Source organism: Tupaia chinensis, unplaced genomic scaffold (assembly GCF_000334495.1).
Source record: "Tupaia chinensis unplaced genomic scaffold, TupChi_1.0 Scaffold139943_1, whole genome shotgun sequence".
NCBI classification, from domain to species: Eukaryota; Metazoa; Chordata; class Mammalia; order Scandentia; family Tupaiidae; genus Tupaia; species Tupaia belangeri.
Window position 1 is genome coordinate 1,861,003 of NW_006199822.1, and position 17,865 is coordinate 1,878,867.

Sequence of the window (17,865 nt, forward strand, 5' to 3'; positions counted from 1 at the left end):
TCCCTACAACCCAATATATAAAACATTTCATAAACAGCATGAATCAAAAAACTGAAAGAGAATAACTGCAATAAAATAAACTTTTGCCTCATTTCATACTTCATTGAGTTCCTGCTGTTCGAACACATTGCTGTATTCACTATATATATTTTATTAATATTTTATAGTTGTCTTACAATAGTCTTGGGACAAAGAAACTAGATTGCTTTAAGAAGCATAATGCAAATTATTTATTAAAATTTTTTGCACATGAGAACACAAACTTTGTTTATAGCTTTAGCAATCCTGCAGATTAAAGTCAGGATTTAAGTTAATTTGGGATTTAAATCTATTGCATATAACAATAATAAATTATTTTAATGGTCATTTCTAATTATAGGCTAGAGGATACCCAAAAGGAGAAAAGGAAAGAAGTCTAAATTTTGAAGAATTAAAAGATTGGGGCCCAAAAAATGTCATGAAGATGAGTACACCCACTGGCAACAAAATGCCACACTTAGCAGCCAACTTGCCATTGAGATTTGGGAGGACCACAGAAGAAGAAAGAAGTTTCAGGACAATGGCCAACCTGCCTCTGAGATTTGGAAGGAACATGGAGGTGAGCATTTCAAGACATGTTCCTAATCTTCCCCAAAGGTTTGGGAGAATGACAACAACCAGTGACACTAAAATACTTCGTGATTTGCTTCAACCATCCACGTATTCTCTGTCTGCCAATGAGTTACTTTACTCCAAGACCTGCCAGCACCAAAAACTCCAGAATCCTGACCAGAAACAACCAAGGTAAATAACTGAAAACCAAAGTGCATAGGGAGTCATGTGGTCCAGAAATTTAAAAAAAAAAAAAAAAAAAAGGACTACTTATTTTCATAATAAGTTTATTAAAAAGTTTCTTAAAAGGAGAATGGCAAAGACACAAGAAAATAATTATCTGTACATTGAGAAGTATAGAAAGCTAGGTATAACAAGCAGGATTATTGGTAAAAATATAATGAGATGGCTTCCCCTACACCACACATGGGTATCAATCTCATTGCCATGCAGTAAGACCATGTAATCACAAAGTTGGGAAATTAAGCTTATGAAATATTGTCTGACATTTGACCTCTCTAATATAAAGGTCAAATGAAGTTGTTCTCAATTACAAAAGAAACTATCTCAATAACTCAAGTCTCAAATGCAGAAGGCTTTCTTCCCCAACTTTATTATATTTTTTAAAAGATTTTTGATATAGAGTATGTGGACTTACCAGAGAGTCAGAAAGCAAGAAGTCACCCCCAAGTGGGGGATGGCCACGCCACAATCTCTTCTCCTCCATTTTCCTCTTGGGATCTTGGACACACACACACACACACACACACACACGCACACACACATATCGGCCCTGCATGAGTGTTAAGCCACCAGGTCTGGGACTCGAACCACAGTCAACTACATGGGAGTTCAGCAATGTAACCATTACGTGATCTGCTTGTCACCTTCCCCAGCTTTAAATCAAAGTTCTTTGTTTCTATGTTTTGTTTTGTTTTGTTTTTTTCTGAATCCCAAACACAGATGGGTGGGAGGAGAAAAGGCATGTACAGGCAAAAGGAAGGATGTGAGCAAAGGCACTGAAGTGAAGTAGGCCAAGAACAGCTGAGGTTCAGTTTGCCAAGAGACACAAGCATACAAACAGGAGTGAAAAAAGGCTAGATGTAAAGAGTAAGGACAGAGAATACAGACATTACAGGCCAAACAGACTTTGACCATAACTCATGAGGAAAGGGACAGCCACTAACATTTTTGCTGAGGTTCTGGGATAGTATACAATGGTAGAATTTGGCAACTAACCAATTGTTGGGAATAAGGCAGTGGTGGGGGAGACAGAGGAATCAATGGTACATTTTTGAGCTTCAGTGCCCATTACAAATTCAGCATCCTATCAGTATCACTCATTTCAACTGCAACACAATTCAATTCAACATAATTAGGCAACTAGGATTATTGCTCTTTTTTTAATATGTGCTTGCATGCCATTGTTTTGGTGGATAAGAATATTTTGTATTGCTTACATTTTAGGAGACTGGTGTTCAAGAAAATAGATGATGCAGAACTGAAAGAAGAAAAATAAGAAATCTGAGTCTTGTCCTTAAAGATGGCATAAAGTTATGGTCTATAATCTACAATGAAGACAACAAGAAAGAGTGCCTGCAATTATGTGATGGGTTATGTAGAATGGACAGCAATGTTTTCTTGTCAGCAGTACAGCTAGTACCTTAAGATTTATATAAAAAGAAAAATTTCAAGAATATCTGTTATGTAAAGTTGTAATAATCTCTGACTTAAAAATAGCATTGCAAATGCATAGGCTCTGGTAAGGTAGAAACAGTAAGAGAGAGAGAAAGCAACTGAAGTTACATCAATAGCCTATGTAAAAATCAAGGGCACCAACTACACTTAATAAAAAATCAAATAGAACAGTGGCCTAACAACTATTACAATGAAAATTAAATAATTTAACAGAATAACATGGTTAAAAAATAAGTGAACAAAGATAACAAATCAATTTTTTTTTAGTTACCAAAGCGTACATGTGTTCCCTAGAGAAAGAGACAGACAAAGCAACTCCCCATGGGGTGTGCTCATGCAACAATCCCTTTTCCTTCATTTCTCCTTCCTATTGGGGTTTGGGGCACACTCACACATGTATTTGGTGTGTTCTTCAAGCCACCGAGCTAAAGAGTCAAACCAAGGTTGACCAGGTAGGTTCTGGCTCCCTTGACCATTAAGCTATACAGTCAGCCCAACAAATAACTTATACACATGTTTTTAGACATCATTTTTTCCCATTATGTGAATTGTTAGTGAATCTATGATAGACTGAAATTTAAAACCCGACATTTGTCTGTGTAACAATATAAGATAAACTCTTAGATATTAGGAAGATAAAAGAAGGGCAACTATTAATTATCTCTTTTAGTGTCTCCAGGTCTATCTAAGACATTTACTTCTGTTGTATCTTTTCTCATTTAACAATTCAAGTTTTTGCTTTGCAGAAAAAAACCTGGCCACTGTTGAACTAACAATTTATAAACTCAGTACACTGTAACACAAATACACAGCAATATTTCAAGAATATCTGTTATGTAAAGTTGTAATAATCTCTGACTTAAAAATAGCATTGCAAATGCATAGGCTCTGGTAAGGTAGAAACAGTAAGAGAGAGAGAAAGCAACTGAAGTTACATCAATAGCCTATGTAAAAATCAAGGGCACCAACTACACTTAATAAAAAATCAAATAGAACAGTGGCCTAACAACTATTACAATGAAAATTAAATAATTTAACAGAATAACATGGTTAAAAAATAAGTGAACAAAGATAACAAATCAATTTTTTTTTAGTTACCAAAGCGTACATGTGTTCCCTAGAGAAAGAGACAGACAAAGCAACTCCCCATGGGGTGTGCTCATGCAACAATCCCTTTTCCTTCATTTCTCCTTCCTATTGGGGTTTGGGGCACACTCACACATGTATTTGGTGTGTTCTTCAAGCCACCGAGCTAAAGAGTCAAACCAAGGTTGACCAGGTAGGTTCTGGCTCCCTTGACCATTAAGCTATACAGTCAGCCCAACAAATAACTTATACACATGTTTTTAGACATCATTTTTTCCCATTATGTGAATTGTTAGTGAATCTATGATAGACTGAAATTTAAAACCCGACATTTGTCTGTGTAACAATATAAGATAAACTCTTAGATATTAGGAAGATAAAAGAAGGGCAACTATTAATTATCTCTTTTAGTGTCTCCAGGTCTATCTAAGACATTTACTTCTGTTGTATCTTTTCTCATTTAACAATTCAAGTTTTTGCTTTGCAGAAAAAAACCTGGCCACTGTTGAACTAACAATTTATAAACTCAGTACACTGTAACACAAATACACAGCAATTCAACTCTAGTACTAAGAATATGAAGTACTTAATCAAATATAACTGCTTTATTGAACAGTCTCAATTCCATAGGGTGCACATAGGAAATAGTTTTATTTTTCTCCCATAGTGTCCTGAGCTGTGTCATGTTGAATCTCCCTCCCCTGCTGGGTAGAGATCCCTTACTAATACCCTAGACAGATTCCATAACTTCCTCAGTCACTTCTTGATATTAAAAAATTCTGTCAAGTCCCGTTGGAGACACCAACCTCATGTCCAAAGCAAAATGTCCCCTCCCATAACACTGACTTGACTGGTGACTTAAAGACCTGATGTGGGAAAGGGGCAGGGTCTGCTCTTTCTCTCCTTTTGCCCTTTCTCACATAGGGTGGTGAGAAGGAATCTGTAGGGTTTGGAAAGGAATCTCCCCTTCTGTCTTCTCCAGAGCGTACAGTTGGACAAGTAAGTGGTGGAGATGGGAGTCAGGAATAGCTGCCTCACTCTCTTTTATAAACTTGCTGCTTCTTCAAGGCTTATTTGGGAAGACTTTTAGGGGCCTTCGCTTGGGACCTGGATGCTTCTTAATCTTTTCCAAATCCTCTCATTTCATCTGTATTCTCCATAGCCTCTTACTATCAGAAAGAAAGGCTCAAGCCAGTTACCTTCCCAGCATCCACTCACACAGAAATGCAGACATCCTAGTCATGCCAAGAGCAAGACTACAGGTTGCCCCTCCACTCTCTCCCACCTTCCCCATCTCCCTTTGTCTCTGTTTAAGAGCAGAGAGAGAGATCAGTAAGTCTACTGCCTATTTAAACAGCTAATCAGAAATGGCATGCCAGTGCACCCCCTACAACAGCACTCCATGATTGATTTTCTAGGAACCTGTCTTACTTAGCTTCAGTGGGGAGAGGCAGCTACAGCAGGCCCCCAGCAGGCCACACTCTGGTAATTACCCATCTGAGAGGGGTACAGGTCAAGGCAGGGCTGCTGTAATTCGCCATCTCTTAGCAAACCATAAAGAGGTGTCTGGTTCCCATCCTCCATGATTTTCTTTATAATGTTAGATTTTTAGCACCCCCACACCTTCAGACCTGGTCCCTGGACCCCAATTCTGAGCAACAGAGAAAGTATCATGCAACATTCTGCTACATTCATAAATACACAAAAGCTACTTGATTCCCTGACAGGGAAATGTGTCATGGAACATGGGTTTTTTACCTACATCCCTGAGTTTAAGGAAAATGTTAAGCAAAGAAACAGGTATCAGCTGTCCCCTTCTCTACTTGGTTTACTTTGGTTTTGCCCATACTAGTCCCTTGACCAGCTCCAACAAGAAGCCCTTCACATAAGGCGAGTCTGCAATTTTGCTGTGTATTTGTAGGATCATGAGGAGAAGATCATACTGTACAGCGCTTCACTGTGAAAATCTCCATTAGACAGGCCTCTTCTCCCATCTCTCACTCACGGGACCACCAGAAGGATCCCCCCCTCTTCTGACCTCTGTAGCTCAGTGCTCACTCCAGCTTGGCTTCACGGATATATGACTCATGCAGTCACACAGGGGCCCATGCTTGTTTAAATGTTCTGCCATTGCTGCCTTGGAATTCTTAATAATTTTGAACAAGGGACCCCACATTGTATCTGGCACTAGGTCCCACATACTACATAGAATATCCTGCTTCTCCCAAACTCACCACCGTCCAGTGTTTCCCTGTGCTTATTAATCAGAGAAGTTTACATTTTCTATATAAAACTCCAGGGCTAGCCTGTCACACAGACCTGGAAGGTCTACTTCTATCCTACAGTGGGTATAAAATATAACTGCGTGACTCGTGAGGTATGGGCAAGTGCAAATTATTTTTTGTGTCCCACTTCCCCTTTAAAATATAAGAGATGGGGAAGGAGGTGTGCAGAAATGCTCCCTGGCCATTGGTGAGAACTTGGCCAGATGCCATGAACTTCACTGATGCCTTTAAGTTATGTGGAACTTTGGCCTCGCAAAGTGAAAAACACACAGCCTCAATTCCACCAAAGTCAACATTTCAATCTACATTCAACTATTTGTTCATTCGTTTTCCACTTTTTCCATGCTGAGGCCCAAGTTCAGAGATAGGAATATGGTCAACTTCTCTGTTCCAGCCTTGCCTGCTTCCCCTCTCTCTCTGGATGCCCTTTTTGACTCCACAAGAAGAGAAGGGAATTGGGGATAAAAGGCATGGATGGGGGCAGGACAGTCTTCACTGGCTAGATGAACTTATTTTTGAAACCCAAAAGATGGTACCGCTGACCACTGTTGGGCCTCTCCCTACAATTCTGTCATTTTCTGTGATACCTCTCACTCCCTGGGCTGGCCTCGGCCTTTAGGCCTAGGACCCTGGGCCACACTCCATACCTGTACATTTCCCTTCCTTGAGTAGAACTTGAAACAGCCCCTCAAATCTCTCTCCACACAGCCTCTATCTGTTCATGCACGCTCACCCTCCACACCTACGCCAGGTCCCAACATGACTCCTCTGCCTGCTGCCCTGGCATCCTTAGTATTCTTGCCCTTTGTTTCTCCCAAACACATGGAACACACTTCCCCAGCATATGAAACCCTTCCCTGAGGAAGAGCAAGAAACCCAAAATCCCCAAGTTCTGGCCATGGGAAGTGGCTGTTCATAGCAAGGTAACAACTCTCTCCAGAGACATCTCTTCACAAACCTAAAACCAATCCTTTTTATAGTCTCCAAGTAGATGCCGAGTGAGCAACTGAACAGGTGGAAGAACCAGTTTCTAACCACTTCCCTCAAGAAGTCTGCAAATTGTGATCCGGCCTTGGAATTTTACATCTATTAGATTTTGCTGTTTTGCTTAAACTTCACTTTTGACACCCTTTGCTACAAAGATGCATCATCTCTTATGAGAAATGCTCATGGCTACTAAAATGATGTTTTTTTTCTGAATCATTACCCATACAGGCGCATTTCTGGGAAGAGTGTTTGTGGTTCTTAGGTAGATTCTCAAGAGGTTTGTGACCTCATAAAGTTTAAGAATTGCAGCAGTAAGAGATTATTCCTAAAATAACTTTAAGTTAATATCTAATTCCATTTATGGATGAGTACTGATATCTGATTGGCCATTTAAGTGCTGAAAACAATGCCAAAATGATCAGAATCACTCAAATGATTTAGCCTGACTTTCTTCCAAACAGAAGTGAGAGAAGTGAGTTGCTAATTGTGTTTTTTCCCCTCACTGTGACTTTCCAGGCATATTTCCCCAAATATTCCATTTTATATCCCTTCATCTCTCTTCTGACACTTCCATCGCCCAAGAAAATCCCATTTGGATAGGCCCTAACCTAAATCTCAGCCAGCCTGTGCACGTGAGCAAAAGACAGAGGCTTCAGGACAAAGCTAGAGAAAGTATGTACGTTAGACAGCAACGTATTTTCATGTAAGATGACTTTCATGGGATCGCAGATCCACATTTCATACATCATACCATGACAATGACCTTGAGAAATACAAAAAGAAAAAAAATGTTCTGATTCTGGGACAAATTTCTCAGTGAGAAAAATGAAAGGTCAATGTTCACCTAACTGTGACCAACAAAATGAAATAGGCAAGAAAGGGGAGAGTGTTAGCCTTCCCTTGACCCCCAAAGATTTTCTTGGGGCCACAATGTGACGCTCTTTCTTTTGTAAGTTACATTTTTTTAATGAACATACAAAACTATTTGTTAATTCCTGAAAATATATTCACATTTCTGTCCATTTTCTTATGCTAATTTCTTCAGCTCAGAAACCCTTTTCTGGCAATCAAAAGTCTCTGAGATACAAGTCAAGTTTGGATGCTGCTACATATAATAGAAAACCTAAATTTTGGGTCATCAGAAAAGTCGTGATGTATTTTTTTCTATGCAAATTGTTTTAACCAAGAGAGATCTCACCCAACTCCCACTACATAAACATGTCAGAAAGCTGATGTGGGAACTGCACATAGTCATCAGGAAGCCATTCTCCTGCCAACTTTCTGCTCCATCATTCTGGGCACATGAATCCCACCATTCCATCACATCCCTTTCTAGTCAGGAAAAACAAGGGGCAAAGCAAAGAGTTACTATTTCTCAATAAAGCCCCTTTAAAGAGCACTATCCAACCACTTTCTACCTGATGTAGTTGGCCACATTAATCTGTAAATGAGATTGAGAACTGTAGTTTCTCCATTGGGTGTATTGCCCCAACCTAATACTATTGCTATGAAAAAAAAGAAAAATAGTATGGATATTGAATGGGCAGCTAGTCAGGCCTACCCATACTCTGCAAACTCACTTCCTTATTATGTAAAATATGTAATATATTTGTTTTTCTTCACTAGACCAGGGATAACAATGGTACTATGGACATTCTAAGCTGGATAATTCCTTGTTTGGGGGCACCTAGCACATTGTAGGATAAAGAGCAACACTTTTAGCCTCTACCCACCAGATGCCAGTAGGACCACTCCCAAGATTTTTTTTCCTTTTTGCTAGAGGAGCACTTGCTAGACAGAGAAAGAAAGCACCCCCCACATGGGTATAATCACACCACAATTCCCTTCTCCTTCATTTCTCCATCCTGTCAGGATTTGGGACACGCACGTACACATATCCATTGTGTTTTGCAATCTGCCTGGGCCAGGATTCCAACTGTAGTCAGTCAGGTGGGATCCAGCTCCCTTAACAGCTGAGCTTTGAGGCTAGCCCTCACTCCCCAGTTTTGAAAACAAACAAGGGGCCAGCAGATAGCATAGCAGTTACATCACTGGACTCCTACATGGCCAACTGCAGTTCAAGTCCCAGACCTACTGTATTGAAAATCACACCAAGTACATACACATGTGTGCCTGAAATCCCGAAAGGAGAATGGAGGAGAAATGACTGGGGTTGGCCTACCCCCCTAGGGGTCGATTTTCTCACTTTCTCTGTCTCTTTCTCTCTGGCAAGCACACTTACCCTAAGGCAAAAACTTTTAAAAGAAAGGAGAGGAGAGGAGAGGAGAGGAGAGGAGAGGAGAGGGGCAAAAATGTCTCTAGATACTAGGAAGTGCTCCCAGGGACAAAATCATCCTTAATTAGGAACCATGGCATTAGACTGTCCTAATCATCTTTGTACCCCTTCCCCAACTTAATACTAATAGTAACTATTTATTGTTATAATAACTACATCTGTTTTAACATTTAATGCTATTTTAACCACTTCTGTTAAGTTCATTTTTATACACGAGAATTGAGCTCAGAAGGAACTTTTCAAGGAAACAAGAGCTAACAAGTTGGTTCAATCAGGATCCAAGTTCAGAGTTACATTCTTACTTTTCCATTTACTGCCCTGTTTAAACATTCAGGAAACATTTGTTGAATTAAGCTTAAATAAAAAAAAATGAGTGCACTGTAATGCAGGAATAAATCCTCTGTGTTTTAAAATGCTATATACAGATTTTATAAGGAAGGCAGGCAGGAAGGAAGAGAGGAAGAAAGGTGGGAAGGAAGAAAAAAGGTCATAAATTCCTGAAATGCTTTGACTTAGTTGCTCTTTACAGTATCTATCTTTAGAGCAGGTAAGGAGACACCTACCAGCAAAACTGATGATGAAATTCAGTCATCAGTTTCTGCCTCAGTGGCAGAACTGTGCTGGTCTGGAGAACCACAGAAACATAGTCATTGCCAAATGGAATGGGGTAAAAGGCAGTGAGCAGGTAAATTTCTGCCTGGATAGGTCTTACGCTCCCAGAATTATTTGGAGGCTTGTTACAGATACCCGTCACTAACTGGGACAAAACAGTAAAGATATAATAAATCAGAAACAAGTATGCCCCAACCCCCCAGCTTTTCCCTGCCTGTTACCCAGATGGATGTGTGTAGTTAGATGCTTGGTAGAAAATACTTTCATTTTGCTTGTTGGAGTCAGATTTAAGTTAGAAAAATATTATCTTGCAAGTAAGTATTTGTTCCTCTTTTTTATATCTTATTGAACTTACCTATTTATTAAGTGGCCTTGAGTTCCTGAAATGTTCACTAAATGGTACATATTTTATTAATTGTTGGTGGAAGTATTTAAAAGTCAGGAAGATTGCACTTGCCCTTTTCTTACTGTATTTTAAACTGTAGCAACATACATATGATGAAATTTACCATTTTAACCATTGTTGCATGAGCATGCAACTCATTGGTATTAAGTACATGTCACTTTCTTTTTTACATAGCCTAGCACTATTCACTAATTATACTCACACTATTAATGCCTACATAACTGCACCTTGAGCTTTACTATTACTTTGGCTACTGAGAAAAGCCTAAGTGTGGGACTAGAAGATGGTGCGGTGTTAAAGTATGATGCTCTGTGAGGTTGAGCCATAGAGGAGAGTTCCAGATCTGTGTCAGGTGACCTCCCTGAGTTCATCAGGTCTGCACTTGCCTATGATCCAGGGCTAGCTGAAGCTGGGGGTGGATCCAGGCATTAAGACTCTATTGGAAGTGCTATCTCCGTCATTCACTCATGGAGAAAATAAATAAATAAACTTAAGAATTCCTATGAGAACACTGTAGTAGATGGATTTTAGAAATGTCTCGATTCTTACAGACCTCTATGTGATTTAGAAAGGTCACATTTTTCACCAAAACATTACCTTTTTCCTGTGCTCCCTTTAAGCTTCTCTTAAAAGGAGATCATTGTTGTTGATCTTTTTATCTCCTGAACTCTTTTATCATCGCACTGGCTCATAGTAACTACGTCATCATGAGCTGCATAACATTTCAGTCAATGACGGACCACATATACAGCAGTGGTCATATAAGATTAAAATGGAACTGAAAAATTCCTATCCCTTAGTGATGTCATAGCCATCACAACATTACAACTCAATGCATTCCTCGCATGTTTGCAGTAATGCTCAGGTAAACAAGTCAACAGCACTACAAGCAAGATCAAAGTAGAGCACATACAATTACGGACAGCATATAATACTTGATGATAAATGACTATGTTACTGGTTTATGTAGTTAGTGTACTTCATATTGTTATCTTAAAGTGTACTCCTACTGTAAGACAGTATGCCATGTTACACCAGCAACAGCCTCACATCTCACATTCACTGTGTCTCTTAATTGTACCATTTTCTTTTGTGCATGATTTAGCCTTAGGTTGTTTTGTTTACCGTGATCCTTCCAGTGGAAGACGGTGATATTAGTGATCCTGACATGGTGTAGGCTTAGGCTAATGTATATGTCTGTGCCTTTGTTTTTAACAGTAAACTTTAAAAAGTTTTAAAAAACGAACAGAAAAAAGCTTATAGACTAAGGATGTAAAGAAAAAATATTTCCGTACAGCTGTACATGTGTTTGTATTTTTAACTAAGTGTTATTACATAGAGTCAAAAAGTTAAAATATCTTTTACATTTATAAAGTAAAAATGTTATCATAAGATAAGGTTTATTTATTATTAAATAAAATATTTGCTTATAAATTCAGTGTAGCCTGAGTGTAGAGTCTTTGTGAAGTCTACAGTAGTATGCAGTAATGTCCTAGGCCTTCACGTTCACTCCTCACTCATTCACTGGCTCACCCAGAGCAACTTCCACTCCTGCAAGCTCCATTCATGGTAAGTGCCTGATAAAAGTGTATCATTTTTTTATCTTTTTACCACATTTTTTCTTGTACCTTCTATATGTTTAGATACACAAATACGCACCATTGTGTTACAATTGCCTATAGTATTCAATACAGTAACATGCTGCACAGGCTGGTAGCCAGTATTTAATACAGTAACATGCTGCACAGGCTGGTAGCCCAGGAGCAGTATGCTGTACCACGTGGCCTTGGTGTGTAGTAGGTTACTCCATCTATGATAGGCTTGTGACGTACACTCAGTAATGTCCACACAATGATGAAATGACCAACAACGCATTGCTCAGAAGGTATCCTCATCATTATGCAATACATGACTATATTAGTTTCACCTGGAGCCAGAGCTATTAGCTCTTTGGAAATACTTGTGACAACAAAGGTTTCTGTTAAGAGTCATATATGGGGGGAACCAGCAGTTAGCGTAATGGCTATGTCGCTGGACTCCCACGTAGTCGACCACGGTTCGTGTCCCAGACCCGGTGGCTTAAAACTCACGCCGGGTGCGTGTGCGTGCATGCCCAAGATCCGGAGAGGAGAATGGAGGAGAAGGGATTGCGGCATGACCATCCCCCCTGGGGGGTGATTTCTCGCTTTCTGTCTCTATGTCTCTCTCTGTCTGTCTGGCGAGCGCACGCGCCCTACAGTGAAAATCTCTCCAAAAAATAAAAAAAAAGAGTCATATATGGGGAGATGTTTATCTGAAAACAGTGTGAAAATAGTTCGATTAGTTTAACTTTCCTGAGAAATGAAGAGTGGTCAAAAATCACTCATGAACTTTTTTATACCACTTTTCTTTGTACTTTAGGGCTCCTTCACATGCCTCCTAATAGCCTGATTTTTACTTTGCTTTTCATCTGCTTGCCTGCTCTTTTTATATTGCAGTCAATAAAATTTAAAACTTTATGCTTATTTTCTTAGAATACTGTATATAATATTAATATAATAATTAGTGAAAGAGTTGCTCAAAAATTACTAATAAAAATAGTTGCTCATAAAATATAGCATGGTAATTTCCTCTCATAATATCAATGTAAAACATATAATCTTGTGTGTAGCTTAGGAAATGGGAAGTATTATCACTCATTTTTCTCTTCCTAAATATAGAAACTAAGTATGAAGCAAGTCAAAGAGGAAAATAGCTTATAAGCAGGAGTAAAACTAAATTATAACTAGATTAATGTGAAATTAATACCCTCTTTGTAGAAGTTGAGAAATATTATTTTAATCCTGAGGAAAAATAATCTCAAAATATACTTTATGTCTCACCAGATTTCCAGGCATTGGTATATTGCTGTTAATAAATAAAATAAGATTACTGTTTCTCTCTCTTAAAATATGCAACCATGGTAATTAGCTATAGTAACACACCAACATAATTTCAAAACACTTTTAAAATATCACGTAGCTTTTCCTTTGTAATTTAAAGCATCAAAATATAACAACTTTTGCAAAATTCCTTTAAGCCACTAGAGGGCATAAAATGTTTTACATTTGTACTAAGTAATTTGAAATTCTTAGACCAAAACGATAACTCCCACAACAAAATGTCTTGAGATATTCTTGTGTTATGCTATATAATAAACTGTACTTTAGACAGTAATTAATAGTAAAACTTTTTAAACTTTAAATTAACATACAATTGCCACAATCCAACAGTTCAACAAAAGCTTAAAGTACCTTTTTTGCATCTAGAGTCTAGCTACAAGTTAAGAATCATTTATTGGCATCCGAGAATCCATCAGTACATACCCTAGGAAAGGCAGAGTACTTAAACCAAACAAGACTGTGTGGTAGGCTACACCATCTATGATAGGCTGAAAATAAGCACGATTCTTTTAGTGCTAAAATATCTACACAAAACTGGAACTTATTGTAAAAATTGAAACAGTCACCAAAGTCACAAAGCTATCAAATGATAAAATATCTACATTTGAATCTTTAATTTCTTCTTTTTTTCATTTTTAAATTTACATTTAATCATTGTACATTTACAGCATACAGTATGGTTTTTCAAAGTTTAATTTCTGTAGAGAGCGGCTGGAGCTGGGCAGAACAATGGAAGCCTTTAGAGATGAGCAAAGGCAGTTTCCCATGATTTGTGCCCATGCTGCAAGGCCAGTGGAGGTAGAGAGAAACTGTATCAGCCAGACTGGGCCAGGGGAGACAAGGCACAGGATATTCCACAGCACCTGCTTACATATGATAAGGCATCTGGCTTTGCATCAGGTATCCACCTCTTTTATGTCCTATAAAAGAATAAACCTGGAAATGGCTCAGGGCCGTGGCTATCTCCATCAGAGACAGCCAGACCGCCCGATCCTTGCTTTTCTCTCCTTGTATGTTTGTGTGTCTCATTTCTAAATATGCCACTCCCCATCAGGTGTTGTCTTGCTGAGCAGGCCTCAACAAATTTCTTTATATACTTTTTTAAATCACAGACCAACAGTATATCTAACTATGGGGAAGATGATTTTAGTCTTCTCTTAATTTATCTTGTGACCTAATTAACTTTTGTTTCACTCCCAATGAAGCCATTTGCATTTCAGTAACTAAAGCATTACTTTGTTTGATTAAAAACCACAACCTTTTCACTTTTTCACTCTCATTAATTAAAAGACATCATGGTAAATTAAGCTGTTTGGATTTCAGTCTGAGTGGGTGACATTTTAACTACTGCCCCTGCAACCTTCTCTCTCTGTCAATCTTGGCCATGTCCTACATCATAGGACAGCGAGAGGGCAATGGAGGCAGGCTGATGGAGGAATGGAGCAGGCAAGGAGCCAGAGGTTATACATCACTGAAGTCGGTGACTTTTCTGATGCATGAGGCTCTCACTTGCCAATCAAACCTGGTATGGCTTTACCTTGTAGGGTTATGCATAACTTTACCCCACACATTAAATCACTTCCGAAGCCTTGTTTCTTAACCTCAGCAAACTTGCTCACTCCACTTTTCAAGTCTGTTACTGTTTACTCTAACAATAATAAGCAGCACAGTGGTACAGAAAGGCTAGGGGTGGGACTTCTTGTGGACTATCAAAAGCAATGCACTTCTAAAAGCAAGACTAGTCACACACACACACACACACACACACACACACACACACACAAAGCTTTTGTATTGTTGCCTATTCATAGAAGTTATAAACTGGCAAGTTTGAAAGAGGCTTCTGAAAATTACAGTCACTCACTAATAGATCTGATATCAACCATTGAATGTTGTTCCAAGGATGTTTAGACATCATGAATATCACAGACATCATTTCTACATGGGATATAAAGTTTATTAATTGACTTCTTTTTTTTCTTGTAATTATTTATTTTATTTTTTATTTATTCATTCATTTATTTTTTAATTTGATCAGAGAGAGACAGAGGGTGAGAGTGAGAGGGAGAGGAAGTGAGAAAGCAAGTCACCAGATTCAGGACTTGAACCTCAGTCGGCCATGTGGGAGTGTCCAGCGCCTTAACCACCACGCCACCTGCTGGTCCCCTGAAAGTTTATTAATTGACTTCTAAAATGTCATCACTCTTATATGGGACAAGCAGTTGGTATAATGGCTATGTCGCTGAACTCCCATGTAGCCGGCCGTGGTTCAAGTTCTGGATCCGGTGACTTAAACTCATGTCAGGCGCATGTGCGTGACTCCCAAGAGGAGAATGGAGGAGAAGGGATTGTGGTGTGGCCATCCCCTCTGGGGGTCTCTGTCTATCTCTCTGTCTCTCTCTGTCTTTCTGGCGAGCGCACACACGCTATAGCAAAAACCTCTCCAAGAAAAAAAAAAAAAATACCAAGAGGCCAGACCTCTTGGTTGACCTAATGGTTAAGGGAGATGAATTCCAGATGGCTAATTTCATGGTTCAAGTTCCAGACCCATCAGCTTGAAAAACACACCAAGTACATGTACATGCATGTCTCAGATCCCAAGACGATTAAAAAGAAGAAGAGATTCGGGGCAGGTGGCATGGTGGTTAAAGGCACTGGACTCCCACATGACCGACCATGGTTCAAGTCCTGAATCTGGTGGCTTGCTTTCTCACTTTCCCTCTCTCTCTGTCTGTCTGATCAAACTGGAAAGTAACAATAATAATAAATAAAGTTAAATAAAATAATTATTTTTAAAAAAGAAGAGATTTTAGTAAAACTAGGTTCCTTTAAGGGATGTATTCTCCCTCTCCCACTCTATCTCTCTGGAGCACACCAGGACTAAATTTGAATTCTGGAGCAACCTAAACAAGCCAGGTACAGTCCACACCTGTAGTCCTATCCAACTGAGTGGCTAGGGCAGAGGATTGCAATGGTGAGATCTGTCAAAAGTTTCTCTTTCCCCCTCTCTCAGGGCCAGCACATGGCATAGTCACTATGGCTAAACTCCCACATGGTCAACTGTGGTTCGAGTCCTGGACCAGCAGCTTGAAATTCACACAGGGAACATATGCATGCATGCCAAAAATCCTGAGAGGATAATGGAGGAAAAGGGATTGAAGAAAAGAGACTGTAGCATGACCATCCCTCCTGGGGGTAATTTTTTGCTTTCTGTCTCTCTGGTGAGTGCATGTACCCTAAAGCAAAAATCTCTCTCTTTTTTTTTTTTTTTTGAGAGAGATTTTTGCTATAGGGTGTGTGCGCTCACCAGAAAGACAGAGAGACAGAGAGACAGAAAGCAAGAAATCACCCCCCTGCCCAGGGGGATGGCCATGCCACAATCCCTTCTCCTCCATTCTCCTCTCGGGATCTTGGGGATGCACACACATGTGCCCAGCATGAGTTTGAGCCACCAGGACCGGAACTTGAACCATGGTCGACAACATGGGAGTCCAGCAACATAGTCACTACGCTAACGACTGGTTTCCAAAAATCTCTTTTAAAAAGTCTCTCTGTCTCTTACTCTCTCTCCTCCATGTAGCCTAAAGCAAAAATCACGTTTAAAAAAAGCCCTCGCTCTCTCTCTCTCTCTCCCCACCCCCCTCCACACATCTCCTTCCTTTTCATCTGGGATCTGGGGCATGCATGTACATGTGCCTAGTGTGTTTTTCAAGCTGATGGGTCTGAAACTTGAATCATGAACTTAGCCATCTGGAATTCAACTCCCTTAATCATTAGGTAAGAGGACTGGGCCCATATGTGTATTTGTGTGTGTGTGTGTGTGTGTGTGTGTGTGTGTGTAACACAAAATTAATCTTCAAGGAAGAGTTAAGACATTTTAAAAGTAAATTAATAAACTTACATTCCATGCAGAAATGATGTCTGTGATATTCCTGATGTCTAAGCATCCTTGAAATGAAATATACATTTTGGAGGTTTCAAGTCAGTATATAAAAGATATCATCAATAGCAAAACCTACAGGAAGCAGCACAAGCAGTTCTAAGACTAGCCCCTTAGCCTAGTGGTTAAGGGAGCTGGATCCCAAATGGCTGGCTACAGTTCAAACTGTGGCCCCAGGGACCAGAAAAACACACTGAGTATTTGTGCCCCAGATGCCAAAGGGATGGATAAATGGAGGGAAAGGGGTTATGGCATGACCATGACCCATAAGGGGGTGCTTTCTCCTCTCTCTCTCTCTCTCTCTGTTTCTCTATCTTCCTCTGGCAAGCATGTATGCCCTCTGGCAATTAAAAAGAAGACAAAGAAAAGAAGAGAAAGTAGGGGCCAGCCAGTGATGTGGTGGTTAAGGCAACCAGCTCCCATATGGCCAACGGTGCAATTTGAATCCAAAATTTGGAGAAACGCAAACTGGACACAAGTGTATATCCGCCCAAAATTCTGAAAGGTGAAATGAGGTAGAAGGGATTGTAGTGTTATCATCCTCCATGGGGCATGCTTTCTAATTTTCCTTCTCTCTCTCTCTCTCTCTCTCTCTCTCTTCAGCAAGCACACATGCCCTCTAGAAAATTAGGAAGAAGGAGGAGGAGTGGAGGAGGAGAAGGAGAAATAATAATCAATTGTCTCACATAATACCAGAAGGAACTAAAAAATAAGGATAAGTTAAAGTTAAAATTAGCAGGAAAAAAGGAAATGAAAGTTAGAACAGAAATAAGTCTAATAGAGAACAGAAAATCATAGAAAGACTCAATAAAACTAAAGCTTAGTTGAAAAAAATGCATAAAATTGATAAACCTTAAGTTAGTATCACTGAAAACAAAAGAGAAGATTCAAATAAATAAAATTAAAAATGATTACAACAGACACCACAGAAATAAAAAGGACGATAAGGGACTATAAGGAACAATCACATGCCAGTAAATTGAGTAATATAGAGAAATGGTTAAATTCCTAGAAAAATACAACCTCCCAAAACTGAGTTAGAA

General features: G+C 39.3%; 1 protein-coding gene across 1 annotated transcript in view; it reads left to right on the forward strand.

The window, feature by feature from the left end:
- The window catches only part of NPVF (neuropeptide VF precursor), a 3,592-nt gene extending 1,482 nt beyond the window's left edge, over positions 1-2,110 (forward strand). The window contains exons 2-3 of the mRNA XM_006162398.1: positions 380-783; positions 2,059-2,110. Of these exons, the coding sequence (XP_006162460.1) occupies positions 380-783; positions 2,059-2,110 (456 nt within the window). The remainder of the gene's footprint in view (positions 1-379; positions 784-2,058) is intronic.
- Positions 2,111-17,865: the final 15,755 nt, after the last annotated feature.